At 39.4% G+C, this 19,503-nt stretch overlaps 1 protein-coding gene across 3 annotated transcripts in view; it reads right to left on the reverse strand.

The window, feature by feature from the left end:
• Positions 1–849: 849 nt before the first annotated feature.
• Positions 850–19,503, reverse strand: part of Cd96 (CD96 molecule) — a 76,143-nt gene continuing 57,489 nt past the window's right edge. The window contains exons 10-15 of one of the 3 annotated variants that reach the window (XM_050149013.1): positions 17,875–17,946; positions 10,310–10,423; positions 7,300–7,362; positions 6,452–6,538; positions 3,336–3,459; positions 850–1,112 (exon numbers count right to left, since the gene is read on the reverse strand). In XM_050149013.1, the coding sequence (XP_050004970.1) occupies positions 1,004–1,112; positions 3,336–3,459; positions 6,452–6,538; positions 7,300–7,362; positions 10,310–10,423; positions 17,875–17,946 (569 nt within the window). In that variant the 3' untranslated portion in view covers positions 850–1,003. Of the gene's footprint in view, positions 1,113–3,335; positions 3,460–6,451; positions 6,539–7,299; positions 7,366–10,309; positions 10,424–17,874; positions 17,947–19,503 lie in introns of all 3 variants that reach the window. The other 2 variants (XM_050149012.1, XM_050149014.1) reach the window with 2 other exon arrangements.

Below are 19,503 nucleotides of genomic sequence, written 5' to 3' on the forward strand. Positions count from 1 at the left end.
ATAATTTTCACATCTTTGTCTTAGAATGTTCTCAGGGAATGGGACAAAAGTCAGAGAGGATCACAATTTTGGCAACTGGTTTAGGAGGATGGAAACAATCGAGAAGACTTTGTGTGGGCATGTTTACAGTTTGATGGTAAAATGGTCTCCACAGGCTCATGCTTATACAATTGGTCCTCAGCTGCGGACAGTGTCCAAAGGTCATGGAACCTTTTGGACATGGGATCTGGCTGGCAGATGTAAGGTGAGGGTGAGGGGATTGAGGGGTTCCAGGTTGGCTGTTTCCAGCCCAAGCTCTGTTTTCTGCCAGTGCCCTTTAACAAGCAGCTGCCACATACTCCTGTCACCTGATGTTCCCTTTATGATGGCCTGCATCCCTCAGTCCATGAGCTGGCAGAGCTCCTCTTTTGCTGAATTGCTTACTCTCAGGTGTTTGGACACCGAAGCAAAAACTTTAACTAATGCAAAGCATATGCTGGAAATCACTGTCCTCCCCCAGTAGAGCACTGAGACTAAAAAATAGAAAGAATGCACTTTTTAAAAATGACAGCAGCCTGATGTGAGCTTCCTACATAAGACAGTGAGTCTCTAGAACTTGCACTGGGTGTAAACATTGCTTCATCCTCGGACACAGTGGCTCTTAACCTTCTTAATGCTTAGACCCTTTGATACAGTCTCTCATGTTGTGGTGACTCCAAGCATAAACCTATCTTTATTACTACTTCATAACTGTCATTTTGCTGCTATTATGAATAGTGATGTAAATATTTTTTGGAGATAGATGTTTGCCACAGGTTGAGAACCACCGCTGTAACTCATATTTACATCTCGAGTGTGTGCAGATGAAAGAGGACAAGGTGTTGGGAAAGCAGTTTGTTTATTTCCAGCATTCATTTGAGCTGCAGCCGAGGCTCAGCTGGCTGGTGATGACAGTAATACAGAACAATATCTAGCTTTCAATAGGATGGCAGAAACGCTCTACTGCGTGGCAAACCTCAGAAGCTCAGAGTGTCTCCATCTCATGACAAGGCAGGTCATGTCCAGTGGGCTCCTGAATGCACGTGTACTTGATGGGAGGCGGTGGTGGCTTGAAAGGTGGGGGTCTTTCCATGCTGAGAAGAAAACATTTCTCTTTCAGTGTTGAGAATGTGGGGTGGTGTTTCTTAAAATTAGGGGTATGCTGATGGGTGAGGAAGAGATACACTCTTATATTATTTAGAATTTTTGACAGCTTAACTCTGCAAATGATCTTACCATTAATTAATAGGGATATGTATGCACGCATGTGTGTGTGAATGTATATATACACATATATGATTAATGTGGTATTTTATAGTTTGCAAAGTGATTTTGATCCTGACATCACTTATTTTGTATGAGTGATATATATATATAACATTCACATATATTTATATATTACAGTATTATTATACTATATATAATAACTGTGATTATTATAATCACTGTTTGACAGTTTGAGGCAAAGAGGTTTTAAGTCACTAAGCTTAAGGAAAGCAGCCCAGCAAAAGAAGTCCTGTAATGAGATCCTATAATCTCCATGGCAACTGCCTCCTAATGGAAGGAACTTTACTCTTACATGGGTAGAACATCCCTCCAGAGACAGAAACATAAAATTCAAGGACTTTTTGAAAGATCAACTTTGCTGACTCTACCCTCAATTTTTATGCATACACTCAGGTACATGGTGAGGATCTGGTACAAGCAAGAAGCAAGGTGTTCCTTGTTCCTGTACTTCTGGGTTGGTTGGCTGGATAACACACGCTTGACATTGTCTTTGTGCAAAGCCTTAGTTCACGTTAGCACAATGCATCTCTGTCGTATGTGCGCCAAGCATCCAGGTTCATGAGGGATTTTGTTGTACCAATGCTCAAGACATTTTGATAGCAGAAAAAAGGGACATCTCTGTGAGAATTTTTGTGTGTCTATGCTCTGGCAATCAATAGCATCTCAATTTAGACAAAGAATGTGTGAAAAGAATGGGGAGGGAGAGAGAGAGGGGAGAGAGAAAGAGAATATTTTGTTTACTTTTATCTTTACATAATACAGATATTTAAGGAGAGAATAATTGAAAACTCAGTTTTTGTACTTCCATTTATATTAATATTAATACCACTAACTTAAAAAGATTTGTCTTTAGTTGTGTGTATGCCAGGTATGAGAGCAAGTACCCTCAGATACCAGGACACACAATTAAAACAACTGCTACTTGAGGTTGTGAGCTATTAGATATAGGTGCTGGGAAATGAGCCTCAGTACTCTGCAAGAGCAGCAAGGGCTCTTAAGCATTGAGCCATCTTTCCAGTTCAATAATCTGTAATTCTTATTACCTTGCTTGTAAATGTTTAAAAATATGCCAAAATGTAGATTTGAGTCTAAGAAACTTGTGCTTTTTTCAAAAAAAATATGAATTTGTTAAGATCATATACTGTCCAAGATCCAGTCCTTGGATAAAAAAAAAACCAGAATATTGCTTTTGTTTTTCATTAACATGAAATATTTGTTGCTCATAGTTATAAAACAGGAGCATTCACTTTTGACATGGTGACATCATCTTCTCCATCTTCAAATGCACCGGGCCACATTCATAGTTTTTCTGGGATGCATGTGATAGGTAAGATGCCTGTTGGGCCCTCCTATCGCAGTCTTAAGGGATCCTCTGGGAAGAGGATGCCCTGCAGTGATGACTGTTACATTAGAGAGCGAACACACGGTGATCGGCACTGTGTCTTCTGGGCCTTTCCTGTGACCACAGCCTGGTCCAGGCTCATGCTCCATCACTGAATCAGGAAAAAGGGGTTTACCCTTACACCTACATGAGAATGCTGTGTAGAGAATTTGGGAAAATAAAGTACCTCTTTCCCCCTCTGTGAAAAAAGGGAAAAGGCGAGAGAAGCCCACTCTGATGGAGAGCAACTGGAAAGTTCTTAAAAATTACTTCTCTTACTCAATTTCACACTTGAGCATCTGGGCCCAGCTGATCCCAGTCAGGTCAAAAATTCAGAAAAATGAAAAAAATAATGAAGATTAAAAGAAGACAGCTTCATGGTGAGGTGGGCTCAGTTCTCGTTTCATGCCTACTGACCTGTGCACAGTGTCTAATGTTCCTCCTGAGCGAGCTAGTGCAGACAGGTGGACTGAATCAGGATCAGTCCTGTGTTGAGCCTTCACTGAATGATTCTGGGAAATTTTTCTCTGAGCTTCTAGAAGCCTGGATTGCTCATTAAATTGTGAGATGAATGCAGTGTAGTCTTTGTATCAAGTAAATATTTTACAATGGAAAATGTAGATGTCTCTACATGTCTCAAAATACTCACATTTCTTTTTGATACTGACACCATTTTCTTACTCCTAGCATGAACAATATTGCACAGAAAAGGAGCAAAGCTGCTACAATCACAGGCCAAGACATTCCATCTCTGGGCTTATTAACAGTGATACCTGCACAAAGCAGAAAGAGATGAAAGTTAGTGCTAAATGTTGACATTGGGAAAAACAGGGATTTCTGTAGTTCACTGTAGGCTGGTGGTAGAACGCTTGCTCAACATGCATGAAGTGTTTTGTGTGATCCTTGATGTCACAAAACATTAACTTTTTATATGGAGGAATGCTGTAGGATAATGCTCTTGTGCACTGTAAAGATTTGTCACTCATGTTGGTTTAATAAAATGCTGATTGGCCAGTGGCCAGGCAGGGAGTACAGGCAGGACAACCAGACCAGGAGAATTCTGGGAAGAGGAAAGACAGAGAGTGAGTCACCAGACAGATGCAAAGGAAGCAAGAAGAGAATGCCTCACTGAAAAAAGGTACCAAGCCATGTGGCTAAATATAGACAAGAATTATGAGGTAATATAAATTGTAAGAGCTGTTAGTAATAAGCCTGAGCAAATAGGTCAAACAGTTTATAATTAATATAAGCCTCTGTGTGTTTTTTTGGTAGTGAACAGTTGCGGGACTGTGGAGACAAAAACTTCTGTCTACAGAAGAGACATGTTTTTCCCAAGATGTTCACTGACTATGACCATATGTTCTTTTGTATAGGAGATGACAACTTAATAATTGATTAAGTATCCTGTCAGCAATTTTCTATGGCTACAAGAATATTTATGTATAAGTGTGTGTCATAAACAGATATTATATATCCCATATATTATAAATGGGGCATTCTTATATATGATTCTGTTCCAGGCCTCTTAGAGCACACTTGAGTTATTTCCATAGTAATGTATAGAGATACATCTCATTCTGTCCTGTCCCTGGTTAATTCTACAGTACTGTAGTTAATTTAATTTGTTTCATAATGTTAGATGATCAAATTATTTCAAGCTTTTCTTTTTCTTCTAACAATACTTGAGCAAAATTTCTTAGCCATACAGTTTACTGTTTTTGAGACAGAGTTTCTAGTAGTCTAGGTTTCCTGAAAGTCACTATGTAGCTGAGAATGACTTTGAACTTGTGATTCTCCTGCCTCTACCCCCTGAGTGGAAGATTGTAGATTTGCCCTTCCATTCTTATGAGGCTTTGAAGATTAAACCAAAAGTTTACTGCATGCGGGTTAAGTACTCTACCAATAATTCTCAGACATCATTCATTCATTCATTTGTTCATTTATTCAGTGAGTCAGACTCAGACCCCTGCATATGCTTAGGCAAAGACTCTACCATACCTTAAGAAATTCATATTTTTCTGAAAAAAGTTCAAGTTTCTTGGTCTCAAATCCACGTTTTGATATATTTATAAGCCTCCATTGAAGCATTCACAAAACATGTAATGAGAATTACAGATCATGGGGCTGGAAAGATGGCTTAGTGCTTAGGAGCACTGTGTGCTCTTGTAGAGGATCCAGGTTCAGTTCCCAGGCCCTGCGTCAAGTAACCTACAATCTCAATTAACAGTAGCTCTCCAAGGGATCAGACTGCCTCTTCTGGTGTTTGGCTGCACCTGCACTCATACTCTAGTCACAGTTAATATTATTTTGTGAAAATAATACTTAGTATTAATTTAGATAATAAAAATTATCTAGTTTGTTTTTCCTGACTATTTCAATTTGGGTGATAAATTACTTGTGGGTGGTGATAAGGTTTATGTTTCTTTTGTTTCCTAGTTTTGATTATTGATTTTTACATAGTAGAGTTTCAAAAAATAAGGATGAAAGGACTGACTGAAAATATTAGTTTCACGAGATTGGGGCTGTAGGTCAATGCTAGAGTAGTTAACCGATATGCATGAAGCCCTGAGTTCATCACTAAAAAAATTAGTGTTATCAATATTTTGCATGTTTACATAATTTGGACTACAATCTCATGCTATTGCCAAGTGTATCAGTATGATTAAATCTAGAGGCTCATCCTTTTCAGACAGCACACATTTTGGATCTTCCTGATGGCAGCTCCCACCACAACCTGCTATAGGAGACACTGAAGGTATCTTTGAAGCTCATGATGATCTATTCATAGTTACATGCTGCTTTGTTTCTACAAAGGCTAGAGATTTCATAGCATAGACTTGTTGGGTAGCATGAGAAAAAAAAAAAAAAAGAGAGAACCATCATACTGAGCCTAGAGCTGAGTTCAATTCATCAAGTCAAAACTTACTAAGCTATAGCTGGAAATTATATAAGAGCCAACATTTCACAACCAGCATTTTAGAAAACAAAAGAAGAAAAGGTTTAAAACAAGTTTTGCATCAAGGCGGGTGAATCACCGTTTGAACACCGTTTGCACAGTGGAGCTTCGACCTTTCAATCTCTCTGAGCTAGGAAGCCAGGATGAAACTATTGGTTAGAACTTTGTCTTCAGCATTTTTTTTTTCATGATGTACGTGGGATGATACTGTAGTGATGGGCAATTGTATGGCCACCCATATGGAAGGTTGTGTGGCTCTCAGGTCAGCTGAGCATGCTCCGCACAATGGGAAATTACTGACTATTCCTATGACTTACTAACCATGGTCTCTATGAAGGAAAAACTCCACTGAGTCCCTTGCTCTTTCAAGATGCAAAAGAACAAGAAACTGCATTTTGCACTGACATAATTATTATTAGTTGAGCTGCAGGAGTACTCTTTATTACAACCATCTTTCTTGACTCGAATAATGTTTTCACAAGCCTGCAATGTTTCTTCTACTTATCAGCTGGCTGATTCTTATTCCATTTTATTCTTTCAAATTTTAATTTAAAATATAAGCACCTCATCACATTTCCTATTCTGCAGTTGAAATCAGGTCTTTCTCTGGATTCTGAGAGCACTTTATCATAATTCTTGTCACAAACAAGTTCAGTTGTCTGATTACTTCTTTTTCACGTGTCATCTCCAATGGACCATAATCTTTAGGATGCTAGTGTCCCTGAATACCCAACAGGTGTCAGAATGTCTGGAAAGGCTCTGAAAAATAATTTCTGAGTAAACAAAACATAAAATAAAAGACAACTCACTGGTGATATAGTTGTGGCCATTTTTAGTCATTCCTCTTGCTGTTGTAGCGACATCTGGAAATCCTTTGGTTGTGCTAGAGACAACATCTAGAGATGTAAAGGCAACACCTGAATTCATCTTGACAGCCATCTCAATATGATCAAGTTGCATAAACTCGTAATTGAATTACAAGTATTACTGGGAAATTTTCAATGTGAATGGCCTCAGCATAGCCATGCTAAATCTGATATGGCTAAAGAGATGTTTCTACATTAAATTTAATTCTAAAGACCTAGGTACAGCAAGGCTGGGGTCCAGAGATCTGTCTAATGGCTACCAAATGAGTGGCATTTCCTGGTAGTTTAGGGAACAGAATCTTTATACTTCTGAATAACAAAACAAGGACGGCTGAAGAAACGCCACCCAAAATATAAGTAGCTTTGCAAAATTCTGCAGGCGAGGCCACGGAAAGATATGGTCCTAGCCATACTCTCACAGGTTAGTTAAGATTCAGCTAATTAAAATTCTGATTCTCCATGCTAAGAGACAGTGGATATCATCATAGATTCTTTTGCAACAAATAAACAAAAACATGTTGACTCATCATTGCATGCCTGGTGGATTTTCAGGGGTCTAACTGGTCAAAATGTTGTCATATATATTTCATTTGAAGCAAACATAAAAGCCTCTGTCCATCTTGTCCAAGTGACTGAAGGATTTTTTGCACCCACCTCTCGTTGTTATTTTCATGGGGAAGCTCTTTAAAGCACCTGCCTGCAACTGGCATCTCATCGTTCTTGTTTTCTATCTGGGCCTACTTAAGCATACCACTGTTTTCTGTGTTACTCTGTCTTCCTCAAGTACTCACCGTGTGGAGCCAAGCTTGCTTCTGAGGGGACTGAAGTGTGCATCTCACTGGGTATCAATGGATCTGCTAATGGAAGAAGATAGGCAGCCTGTTTTTCTAGTTAGACTTTTTCCTTCAACATGAATTGTATCTAACAAGTGGGAAGAGGTACAGTAACAAATACTTAATCTTATTCAGCAGTCTTGCAGTAGATATTAGATTATCCCACATACAGTGGGAGTTAAAGGGGTGCATATGGTTTTAACACCTCTGATTGGGAAAGTTTTGATGAGGGTCACTGCTGAGGTCTGAAGGTGCCTCCTCTCAAGGATGTTGACAACATGAGAGCACTGAGAAGTGAGTCTTTAAGAGGTCAGTAAAATACAGGAGCTTGTCTCTGATGAATGGTCTTAAGACTCTCATGAAAGAGGCTTCTTGTAGTGCTATCCCCAGCCTTTTAACCTTGTACTCTGTGAGGTCCTAGCAAGGTCTTCATCAAATGCCTGTATCTTGATCTTGATCCTCCAGTCTCTAGAGTTATAAGAAAAGACATGCATTTTCTTTATAAAATATGTGGTCTTATTCTGCCACAAGCCTGAAAGTAGATTGACTTAGTCTCTTAGGAATAAGAACAGAAGAAAGCTCCTTTGACATGGATAGTAGGCCGTCTTTGCTTTCATGCCCACGCCACAGAGAAGCAGAAAGGCTGCAAAAGAATGAAAGTGTTATGGTCAAGTAAACAGAAAAGTAGGACTTTGAAGACCTTGCTGGAACATTCAAGAAGGAAGAAAGGCATTTGTGCTTGTGGGTCCCTGGCATTTCTAGTCAACTGTGGACTGTGAACTGCATCAGCAAACCTCCATGGCCACGAGTCTTTTTAGCCCAGGCACAGAGTCTGTGCAACACCTGCAAGCAAGCCTTTGCCTTGAGCTTAGAGCAATGAGTAATTAAAAATCAGTTGTGAACAGGCCAAGATGTGGACAAAATAAAGAAGGCAGCAGATTTTTCTGGATAAACTTTTTTTTTTGTTTGTTTGTTTTGCTTGAAATAGTGTCGCCTTTATCGTCTTACTTTCACAGCCTGGCATCTTTTAGTATCCTTTCATAGTATGTTTGTGAGGAAGGGTGGAATATATTAATTTATGCTAAGGTAAAACTGGTTGAAAAACTACTATCTATTTGGGAGAAATCTGTGTTTAAAGAAAAAATATTTTTCACTGAGTGTTTATTATTAGTGAACCAATGAAGAAAATTCTATAATTAGTAGCCAATAAACACTAATAGGATTTGTCTTAAATGTGGGAGAGCATTTTTTCTTGTTAGTACTGATTTTTTTTATTAAATTAAAAAAAATCAAGCTTAATACAATGCAAGGAGCATTGCCACAATACACACAGATTATAAAAATATCAACATTTAAATTTTGCAAATTGATGATTTAGTAAAATTTCTTTTTATACAACTGCAACATTTCTTAGAATAAAACATATTATATAATAAAATTAAAATATAAAGCCACTTTGGAAAAGGCGGGAGCTAGTTTTACACATTTCATTTTGTTTGTTCTCCTTGTGTGTCTCCGGGCCTCTCTGCATAAGCCATGCTGGCCTCACATCTGTGGTGACCCTGTTGCCTAGCTGCCACCTCTCTCAAGTGCTGTCATTACAGGCATGTGCCCCCAGTCTGGCTTGTTTTCTTTTCTGCTTTAAGAGCTATTGTTTTACATGTAGCAAATATTTAGTGGCGGGGAGAGAAGTGAAGAGAAAGAAGCTCCCATTTGATTTGACATGTCTTAAAAATTTCAAATGAGTAAAAGGAGGAATTTCAATACAAAAACATGTTAGGAATCTTTTAGTAAGACGAGATGACTCTCTTTTTTTCTTTGCTCACTTCCGTGTGTATTTGTGTCTCTGTGTGGTGTGGGCACGTGTTCATGTGGATGCATGCATACATGGGCACGCATACAGAGATTTGGGATTTCATTTCGAAGTCACCCTGAATCACTCTTTCACCTTATTTACTGAGGTATGATCTCTCAGTGTGGCTGACCTAGATAGCCAGCATGTTGGGGTGGGGGACCCCTGTCTTTTCTTTCCCGAGTTGGAACTACAGGCAGGCTGCATAACCACGAGTATTTTCATGGATTCTGTGAGTCTGAACTAGGTCCTCCTGCTTGCCAGGCAAGCACTTAATAACTGAGCCCTTTCTCCAGCCCCTATGAGTAGTTTTGATACTGATTGCTCCCAGGGGAGAGCCATCTTCCTGAAGCATGGTTGTGGATAGAATTCTCTGCAAGGTAGAATTGGTTACCTCCAATGACCTATCTTTCATTACCCAGCAGTTTTCTGAAAGCTCACACAGTCTCCCCTTATAAATACCCCATTCTTAGCCATCCCACTTTCTATCCTTCAATCTCTCAGGGAGTCCAAGCAGAATGATGTTGAGTTCTTGGTTGGATGCAAATGGTCTGTGTTGAGGCCTCACCATGTTTGTTAAATACATAAGTTAATGTTCCTTGAAGTCTTTTGAGCATCTGTTTTCATCAAAATCCATAACAAGCATGGCTTTGACATGGGAATAGCAAACAGCAGGGTAGCCAATAGCATTCTCTTGTACGAAACCAGTATCAGCCACAACTGTGAACACAGAAAGACTGTCGTAGAATCTCAAGTACATTCCTGTATCCTTCCTTGGGTGGCTCCTGGTAAAGTGTGCTCAGCAGGAAAGGGCACTTCTTATCTACGGAGAGGGCTTAAAGATCCTAGTGTATCCTACTTTTCTCCACTAGGCACAGTAACTTTTCCTGTTCACTTAAGTACTGTTGACGGTTGTCCAGGAAATGATAGCATATTAGCAACTGTTTCTCATTGCAGCTAAATCTACTTAGAATTATATCAAAGTTCATTATTATCAGAATTTTTGAAGTATATATATATAGTTATATATATATATATATATATATATATATGCACATGGCGGTCCCTGCTGCCCTCAAGGTTGTGTGGCAGAAGTCTGTGAGGAAGTTTGCTTACCTGGGGCATCTGGCTGGAGAGGTTTGGTGGAAGTAGCGGGCAATGACGGCCATTCTGGAGGCGAAACGGAAGGAGAAGGCCCAGATCCACTACTGGAGGAAGCAGCTCTTGAGGCTACAGACACAGGCAGAAAAGTACATGCAGAAGCAAGTCAGCAAGTTCACCGAGGTCCACAAGACTAACGGACTCCTGGTGTGAGCCCAATAAAGACAGTGCCTCCAAAATAAACAAACCAAAAAAAAAAAACCTGAAACAACAAAAATCTCCTTTTAAGGTCAGTAATGGCAATTGTGAGGCCCTGGACATGAAGATGTCATGTATGGATATACTCCGAAGAGTCAGAGGCTTCAAACCTCTGGGGACCTGAAGTGCTTTTTTTTTTTTGCTTGTTTACCTCAGATTGGCTGGTTTCAATGTAGCCTCGGGCTTCATTGGACCAGGTAAATGGCAAGGGAAATCAGGAAGAAAGTAATTAAGATTCAATTTTCTTCTCCATGGCCTGATGACCCAAGCACTGAGATGAAAATGTCTTCCAAGATGTCATTAACCTCACCCACTGGGGTATGAAGGTGTCCCGGCAGACTGTTCCCATTGCATGGGTGCTTAAAGTAAAATATACATTTTGGTTCCGGATTCTGGGGAAATTTGGAGGCTGAAGTAGGATTAGATTCCAATGTCTTTTAATACCAGCCTGGATCTCGTTAAGGTAATACACAAAATGACAGCAAAAGACTGTGTTCAAACATCCTTATAAACGAGGATAAGTGCAACGCAATAAAAGTGGCAGAGGTATTTAAATATGCATGAGGCCCATAAAGCGAATCTCCCAAGACCATGTTCACAAGCAGCAAAAGACCCTGAAAAGCAGAAATCCATCCATTATCATTCTGTCTCCGCCCGTAAGCACTTCATAAATCTATTGAAATAAGCATATTGAGGAGAGAGAGAAAAAAAATCTCATTACCAACGCCTGTCCTGAATCTTGCCAAATGCGTCATCCAATATTGCATGTCGCACTGCAGCCCCATTCAACTGGCAGCAATGTGTTTCAAAACAGCTGAGGAGCGGGCATTTCCATTTCAGCTTGTTAGATTCTAATGGATTTCTGCGAATGATTATAAATAGAGCAACCCACGGCAGGGGAGTTTGTTTTTTGTTTGTTTGCTTCTTCTTTTAAACTTATGGAGAGAAAATGGTCCCATCTTATTCACGCGGTACTGAGAAGGTGAGTCTTCACTGCCAGTGAGACATCCTTTGTTCGATGGATGTCAGAGTCCCTTTCTAGACCTTATTGTCTCTAAGACCATTTTAGGATAAGACCACTGATGAGATGTCCTTGGACAAATGAAGTTTTCAAATGGTAAAGAACAGAAAAAAGGGAAGATCATAATAGTTCATTTCATTATGAACTGTATCAAAGAGACTAAGAATGTAATACTAGATGCGACAGTATTGTATAAACAATAAGGCAAGACTAAGTGGAGTGGGAATCTTTGATTCCTAGTTTCTGGATAACTGGAAAACTCCTACTTTTCCACTTCCCCCAACCCTGCCCACACTAAAATCTCTAAACAAAGGAAAGGAACAAAAAGCTCAGTTCCATCTTTCTGGCAGCCAGTCAAGCCCAGTTTCCTGATATGACCAGCCAGCCCAAGTTGCTGCCCATGGGCTTAGCCTTTGGCCATACTTGGGGACAGTCCCAGCTGCTGGCTAGCACCCCATCATCCTTCACCTAAGGTCTCCTAGGTGAGACTTCTCTGGCCTGTTCCCTGAAACCAGTGAATGTACCTGGGAGTTGCTTTGTTCTGAACAAGTATGTTGTTACACTTGTAATTTGGCTTGATCTGGTTTACTGAATCAGCAGGGAAACCTATTATCTGGCTCAAAACATATGAATAACCTCTCTGCCCTTCCTCATGCTGATGTACAGGATGCCAAGAATATTTCCAGTCTTTTCCCTTCCTCCTTTCCTCCTCTTCTTCCTTTTTTCTTCTGTCTGTGCCCCTAGCCCCAGCACAGCACAATATAATAACAATAGGCTGAGAATGTCGCTCATTTTGGTAGAGTGCTTACCTAACATGCATGAAGCCCTGAGTTGGATACCCATCACCATGGACAGACCTAGGTATGGTGGTGTGTGTCTGAAATTCCAGCACTCTGGAAGTAGAGGCAGGAGGATCTGAAGTCCAATTCAAGTCATTCTCAGCTACAGAGTAAGTTGGAGGCCAGCATAGGCTACGTGAAACTGCCTCAAAAAATAATTTTCCAACGTTCAATTAGGCAAATCATTTCGTTTTACTGTGCATCTGCCTGAGTCGTCTTCTTTGTCTACATGCAATTATCTTTCAACTCAGTCACTCTCCGATGAGCACAGACTGTGTGCCGGTCATTGTTGTAGATGTTAGGATACATAGGGCAGTGAGACAGAGGTCAAAAGTTTTAGGTCATGTTCTTTCATACTCCATACCCTGGGTACAACTTAAAAAATAATAGAAATAATGCAAAAGATTACACATTGAAAAGTATTATGGTGAGAATTAAAATATAAAATGCTTTGTATGCACAATATCGATTTACCTTGGGATTGTCTTTTCCAATAACATCCTCAATAAACCTTTATCTCTACTGCTACAAAGTTCTCACTCCATAACCAACAAGTGTCCCTTCGTTTATCTGCCTGTTGCTCCTTCACTGGTGTTTCACTGACTTGTCCAGACTGTCCTTAGGGACAAGGTACAGGTAACATAAAGGGTTCGTGGCACTTGTTTACACAACAATCTAAGGAATAAAGGATGAGAAGACACTAGGGTAGGTAGAGAATTTTAGCAGTTATTGCAAACAACTCTCCTTTATATTACACAACATAAGTGTGGACGTCTTCCTCTGTGTCACTAATATTTTCTTGTCAATTTGTCCACTGGGCAAAGCCTTTCGAACTTGTGTCTTTGCATATATAAGATGCAATGAGTATATTAGTACATCCTGTCTATACTTTTTGATGGCTTCATAATAATTCATTCCCTTCAACATCCTCCTATTGTTGGTTATTCTCTTCACTTAATATTTTCTCACTTTTATTCATACACATAGATTTTTGGGTTGTAATAAACAACAGTGTATTTGTCCTGTCTTTTAAAGTTCCTAACAATACTGTTCTGAATGTTATCACATGACTAATCTGTGTATTAAATTATATTCTTTATAATTAGTTATGTTTTTGAGATAGAATCTTATCTATAGCTCATATGGACTTGAAACTTACCATGTAAACCATGCTGACATCAAATTCATGGCTAATCTCTTATTTCAGTCCCTAGAGTGCTGGAACTACAGATGTAACCACCACATCTGGCGACACATTTTATTTTTAAAAATTAAAATATATGTTTTCCCCTGGAATTTTTTTGTACTGAACACAGATTCATTAAGATTTATTTATGCTGCTACACATGGCTACTCTCACTCATCTTTTGTTCCTCTGTAACATTTTCTTTGTACATACAACAATTTATTTGTTCTATTGACCACTGTCATTTAGATTATTCATAATTTTTGCTGTATAAATGGAGTTTTCTGCCAGTATTTATGCTCATTCCTCCTGTACACCAAATTTTGGAAGAAGGCCTATAACTAGGAATAAGATTGTTGAGTAGGGTTGGCCCCGTTCAGCTTTCACACATCATGCTGGAACCGTGGGAAGAGAGAGTAACAACATGTGTTAACATAAACAGCATATATAAGTTGTAATTACAGCACAGCAACTGACAATGACAATGCAGAAAAAGTGACTCTGATTTCATTTTTTGTTCACCTTTCTTGATTCCTAGAGTCAGAACAACTCTTTAGATGTTTCTAAGCTGATGTGTTTCATAGTTTGAAATGAAGGGTTGCTTCCATTTTCTATTGGCTTTTGTTGTTGAGTTCTAAGCTTTCCTTACATACTTTTTCTATTGTCCTTTGTTTTGTTATTGTTTTGAGCTGTAGGCATTCTTTACACCTTCTCTTTCCTTTCTCTCTGCAGGTATTTGTGTAATACATGCATGTGGATGCATGTGTGTGCATGCATGCACCCATATACATGCGTGCAGAAGCCAAAGAAATGTAAGCAATAAATCATTATGGTAAATTTTTAGTACGAAGTGTGCTTAACTCATCAAAGTCTCACAGATAAGCAGAAAAAATGAGGCTTCCCTTCTGCCTTCACTGGGACTGACGCTGGCTAGTCTCAACGTCCCGAGAGCTGGAAGTGGCAGACAGTCTGCTTCGTGACTGCAGGGCAGACATCCTTATTAAGAAAAGGGTGTCGTCTCGAGCCCCAGGATGTTTATCAGATAAGGCTTTGCATTCTGAACCAATAGGACGCTCATAGAGGGTAAAGATTGTAACTCACTAGAGTACCAGTCTGAGGACAGAAAATTTTTGGGACCAGGGACTTTAAAATCACTGTCTGTCTCCGGCCACATCAACATCTCTATGCTGCTGTCCTTTCTGCAGAACCAAAAGCTGCTTAGCTTTTGCTAGTCTTCTGAGTTTGTAGTTAAGGAGGTGAGAATCTTGTTTCTCACAGAGGGATGTCAGCCAGCTGTCCTGCGCTATCACATTCTCCCTCATTCCCCTGAGATACAGTCCCTCACTGAACCTAGAGCTGGACAGCTGGCAAGCCTCAGCAATTTTCTTGTCTTTAAGGCCCCTTTCCACTCCACAGTACTGGGCTGACAGGCATGCTTAGCTATGCTGGCTCAGGTGCTAGGGATTTGAACTCAGGTCCTCATGCTTGCACACAGAGCGATCACCAGTTCCCACTGGACCATTTCCTCAGTCCCTCCTTACATAGATGTAAGGGTATTGAGTCCTTTCAGTTGTGAAATATGTGACAAATATCTTCCCCCAAGTAGAACTTCCTTTTAAAACTTTTTAAACATTTGTCTTCTTGCCAGGTGGTGGTGCATGCATTTAATCCCAACACTTGGGAGGCAGAGGCAAGCGGCTCTGAGTTTGAGGCCAGCCTGTGCTACAGAGTGGGTAACAAGACAGGTGCCAAAACTACATGAGAAACTCTGTATCAAAACAAAAAAACAAAAAACAAAAAAACAAAACAAACAAAAAAAGAAAAAGAAAAAATTGTCTTCTCATGAACCAGATTTCTTAATTCCATGTAAGTTATCAATCCTCTTAGAACCAGTACAAAAAACACACTTTTATTTCATATTTAAATTTTTGCATTTTGACATCAAGATCTTAAACTATGCTTATTTTAGCTGTAAAGAAGTTCACTGAATTGCACAGACTTTGATCAGTTTAGTTTAATGTGTGAGGATATTGTTTATTTGTAAGTTTTTTAAAAATATAGTTTATAAAATAAAAATAGGTCTTAAACTATATGCAGTTTGTTTCTGTATAATGTGTAGTATAAAAGTCCATTTGAACGCTTTTCTTAAAAATAATCAGTATTTCAGGTAAGTTGGCTGAAAAGGTCCCTTCTTTTTCACCATCATCTGATGTGCTACCTCTGTTCTGTGTCTAAACTCCACTGATCTGTGCTTCTTCTTCAATGCTCCCCCGTCTGAGCACTGCCTTTTCATCCCCTGTTTTGGGATACTGAGTTTAAACATAGGTATCAATTATTAGTATATTTAACAAAGAGACTATGTTAAATTATGAAGAGTATTCCATTGGCTAATGAGGAAAGTATGTGATGAATTAAAGATTGTGATTGATCTAACTTTTGGACTTAGGTCCACCAAAGAGATAAAAGCAATAAATAATAATACAAAGACCTGTACTATGTGAATTCTTTTTTCTCTCCCAATTCCTGGGTCAGCCTTCCAGTGACACAGTGACTGAGCCAGCGAGTACAGATGAGCTCAGCAGTTATGTCTGATTTTGAATCTTGAGCCAGCGATGTCCCTGCTTCTTTTTATTCTACTCTACATGGGACCTCCCCTGTCAGCTCTGTCTTCCGCCGCACAGAGGAAGTAAGTGTCCTCTGCAGGCTGTTAATATCTACTAAAGTGGGCCCTGCAGATGGCACGGTTCCACATTATAGTGGTGCCTTTACATTGTCTTCGACTGTCTCTTCTGCTTAAAAAAATATAATATTTAAATTTAGTCTTTAAGATTTTATGCATGTATACAGCATTCTTTGTTTATATTCTCTCCCTGAGTCCCTCCAGCTCCTTCTGGACTCTCTCCAACATGCACTCCCTTCATGTTCAGTCTATCTGACTATCTGTTTGTCTATCTATCTGTCTGTCTATCTATTATCTATCTGTCTGTCTGTCTGTCTGTCTGTCTGTCTATCATCTATCTATCTATCTATCTATCTATCTATCTATCTATCTATCTATCTATCATCTATCTATCTATCATCTATCTATCTATCTATCTATCTATCTATCTATCTATCTATCTAATCTATGTCTCATCTATCTATATTTTATCTATCATCTATCTACCTTACTCCTTCCTTTCTCTCCCCGCCTCCCATAACTCACTGAGTCTAATTAGTGCTGCCCATTTATGCATGAGTATGGACCATCCATGGGAACATGGTCGACCTGTCAGGGCCCACACCCTTAAAGAAAACCAAGTCTCTCTGCCCAGCAGCCATCAACTGTCAATAGCTCTTCAGCTAGGGGTGGGAGTTCATTCTCTTTTATTTTCATTATGGATACACATATCCTGGCTAGTTTGCACTTTCTACACATGTGTTCAGAACTTGGTCTGACATCTTCATTGGTTTTTGGTTCTATCTATCACCCTTCTCTACCCCTGCCGTCCCCCTCCTGCTCCTTCCAGAATGCAGTAGTTCCATGAACTACCTATGCATCAGAAGATGACCCTGAACTGGCTACATGGCCAGTTCTTGAACTCATTATCCGTTCTCTTCATCTCCCCAAATCCTGGGATTACAGGTTGAGGAAGCAAGATGAGAATGTTTCACTGAGAAAGACAAGGCTGGAAATCCAAGCAGAGACAGAGGAGGAAAGAAGGTGGAGTCAGGGAGACACCATGTAGCTGCTGAAGGAGAAAAATGCCAGAGCCTTATCAGTAAGCCTCAGCCTCATGGTGATACATAGATGAACAGAAATGGGATAATTTAAGATATGAGTTAGCTAGGAATATGCCTGAGCTGTTGGCTAAACAGTGTTGTAATTAATATAGTTTTTCTGTGTGATTATTTTTGTCTGGGAGGCCAGAAAACAAAAGCAGATCTCTGTTTATAACAGGTGTGTACCATCACATCTTACTTTTGGTTCCTCATTTTCAAGACAATTTTCCCAGTTACCGTAGCAGCCCCTGCCGTCCTCCCTTGACTCTTCTCATGTCTGTGTATTGAGTTTTCTTCCTTGTATCATTAGTTACCATGTATCTGTCTCTTTTCACAGCAAATTTGAAACTTAGATCTTGTTTATATATGCAGTCTAATCATCTGCAACAGTACTTTAAACGTGGCCAATGCTTTATAAGTTTTCAAGAATATCATTATGAACATAGGACATGGTGCCTGTCAATACGTGTGGTGACTGAATAGAAGGCACAAAGGGACCCGTGGTATACTCAACAGTTTTTGCCGTCTGTCCCACTGGATGTCTGGACATAGTTGAAGCCTTTAGTCATCATGATGGAATTGCTGGCTGCAAGATAAAATTATTTTCAGAATCCAACTGCTTTTTCTTATGAAACTGTAATTTTGCTTTGACGCACTGTTTTTTTATCTGTGTGACTTTGGGGACATGTGAAATGTCCTTCCTCCTCAGACACTGGCTGTTCTGAGGCTGACGCTCTGTGATTCATGTTTAATGTCAACTTGTTACTGGCGGTTTCCCTTTTTCTAACCTTGTAACTGGGTTACTTTAATATTACCTTAAAATCCCTTGACAAATGAAAGGTAAGCTGTAATGCAGGCCATCCCAGTTTACTGTTAAGAATATAGCCATCATCACATCCTTATGTGGTCACTGCAGGGTAACTCTAAATCAGCTGGAAAACATAGCCTTTTCCCAAAACTCCAGGTTTTAGACATAGTAGTAAGATGATGAGTTGCTGAACATGAAGCTTGGGCAGAAAGCCCGCTACTCTCCCTGGGGAGTTGCATCTGGTGTTGACACATCCCCGCCTACAATGGCCATTGAAGACATACCTGGATATCCTGTTTGTAAAACAAAATTTCCAAATTGCTGTAAGTATTTATAGTCACATGTTTAAACAAGAGAGTCTTTGGGAGGACTCTAAGAAGGCACATATCAAATGGCTTCATTTTAAATATGGAAAAAATCTCAACAGGTTACACAACGAATATTCAGATCATTCCTTTGCTACTAACACAGTTCTAAATTCAAATCTATTATATTCATTTTCCAAACACATATTGATTCAATATCTGCTTTGTACCGAACGCTATTCTAGGTGCTAGGGTTGTGGCAATAAGTGAAGTCAAGGTTTCTGCTTCACAAAATTTACCTTACAGTGAATTTTCATAAGGATAAAATGTTTTCACCTGCTAACGATGGTTTACTATTTACTTTGATTTTTAGCTGACAATGAATTTTCATGAGAGTATATTTTCACATACTATATTTTTGCATTTATTTCCATTCTTAGCTTACAAAGTCGTGTCTCCATCTTTACAACACACCCTTTTCTTCCTTTTTGTCTCCCTGGTCACATATGAAAATATGGCCCAGTTATATTGCTTATAACATCAATGCTTCTCAGGAGAGGAGGCAAGATAGATGAAGGAAGAAGAGCATCCAACCATACTCTGTTGAAAACTTGTCTACATCTTCTCAGGAGACACATTTTTAGTCTATTTTGGGTGTCTGTATTTCTCCTTTGTTCCCACACACACCTAAGATGTCTTAGGTAAATACATGCAAAAGAAATGAAACAGTAAGAAATAAAAGTGGAGAAAACAGGGAAAGTTGAGCTCTGCTGAAAGCAGGATAGGGATAGAACACAGTGTACATCTCTTGATACTTTGTTCTTTTAGCAGATAGAGTCCCACATTCGCCGGAATTTTCTAGGCCAAATGATAGGAAAAAAACAACATATATTATTTGATTGATGTGCATTAAAAGACAACATAGGTCAGTTTTGGAGAGTTATTCTTTTTACCACAGATGAGAAAAAGATTTTCCAAGTTCTTGTATGATGACTGCTGTGTAAGTTGTACAATGTCCTCAACAACATCC

Source organism: Alexandromys fortis, unplaced genomic scaffold, assembly GCF_014885135.2.
Source record: "Alexandromys fortis isolate MF-2015 unplaced genomic scaffold, M_Fortis_MF-2015_v1.1 scaffold_4, whole genome shotgun sequence".
NCBI lineage: Eukaryota > Metazoa > Chordata > Mammalia > Rodentia > Cricetidae > Alexandromys > Alexandromys fortis.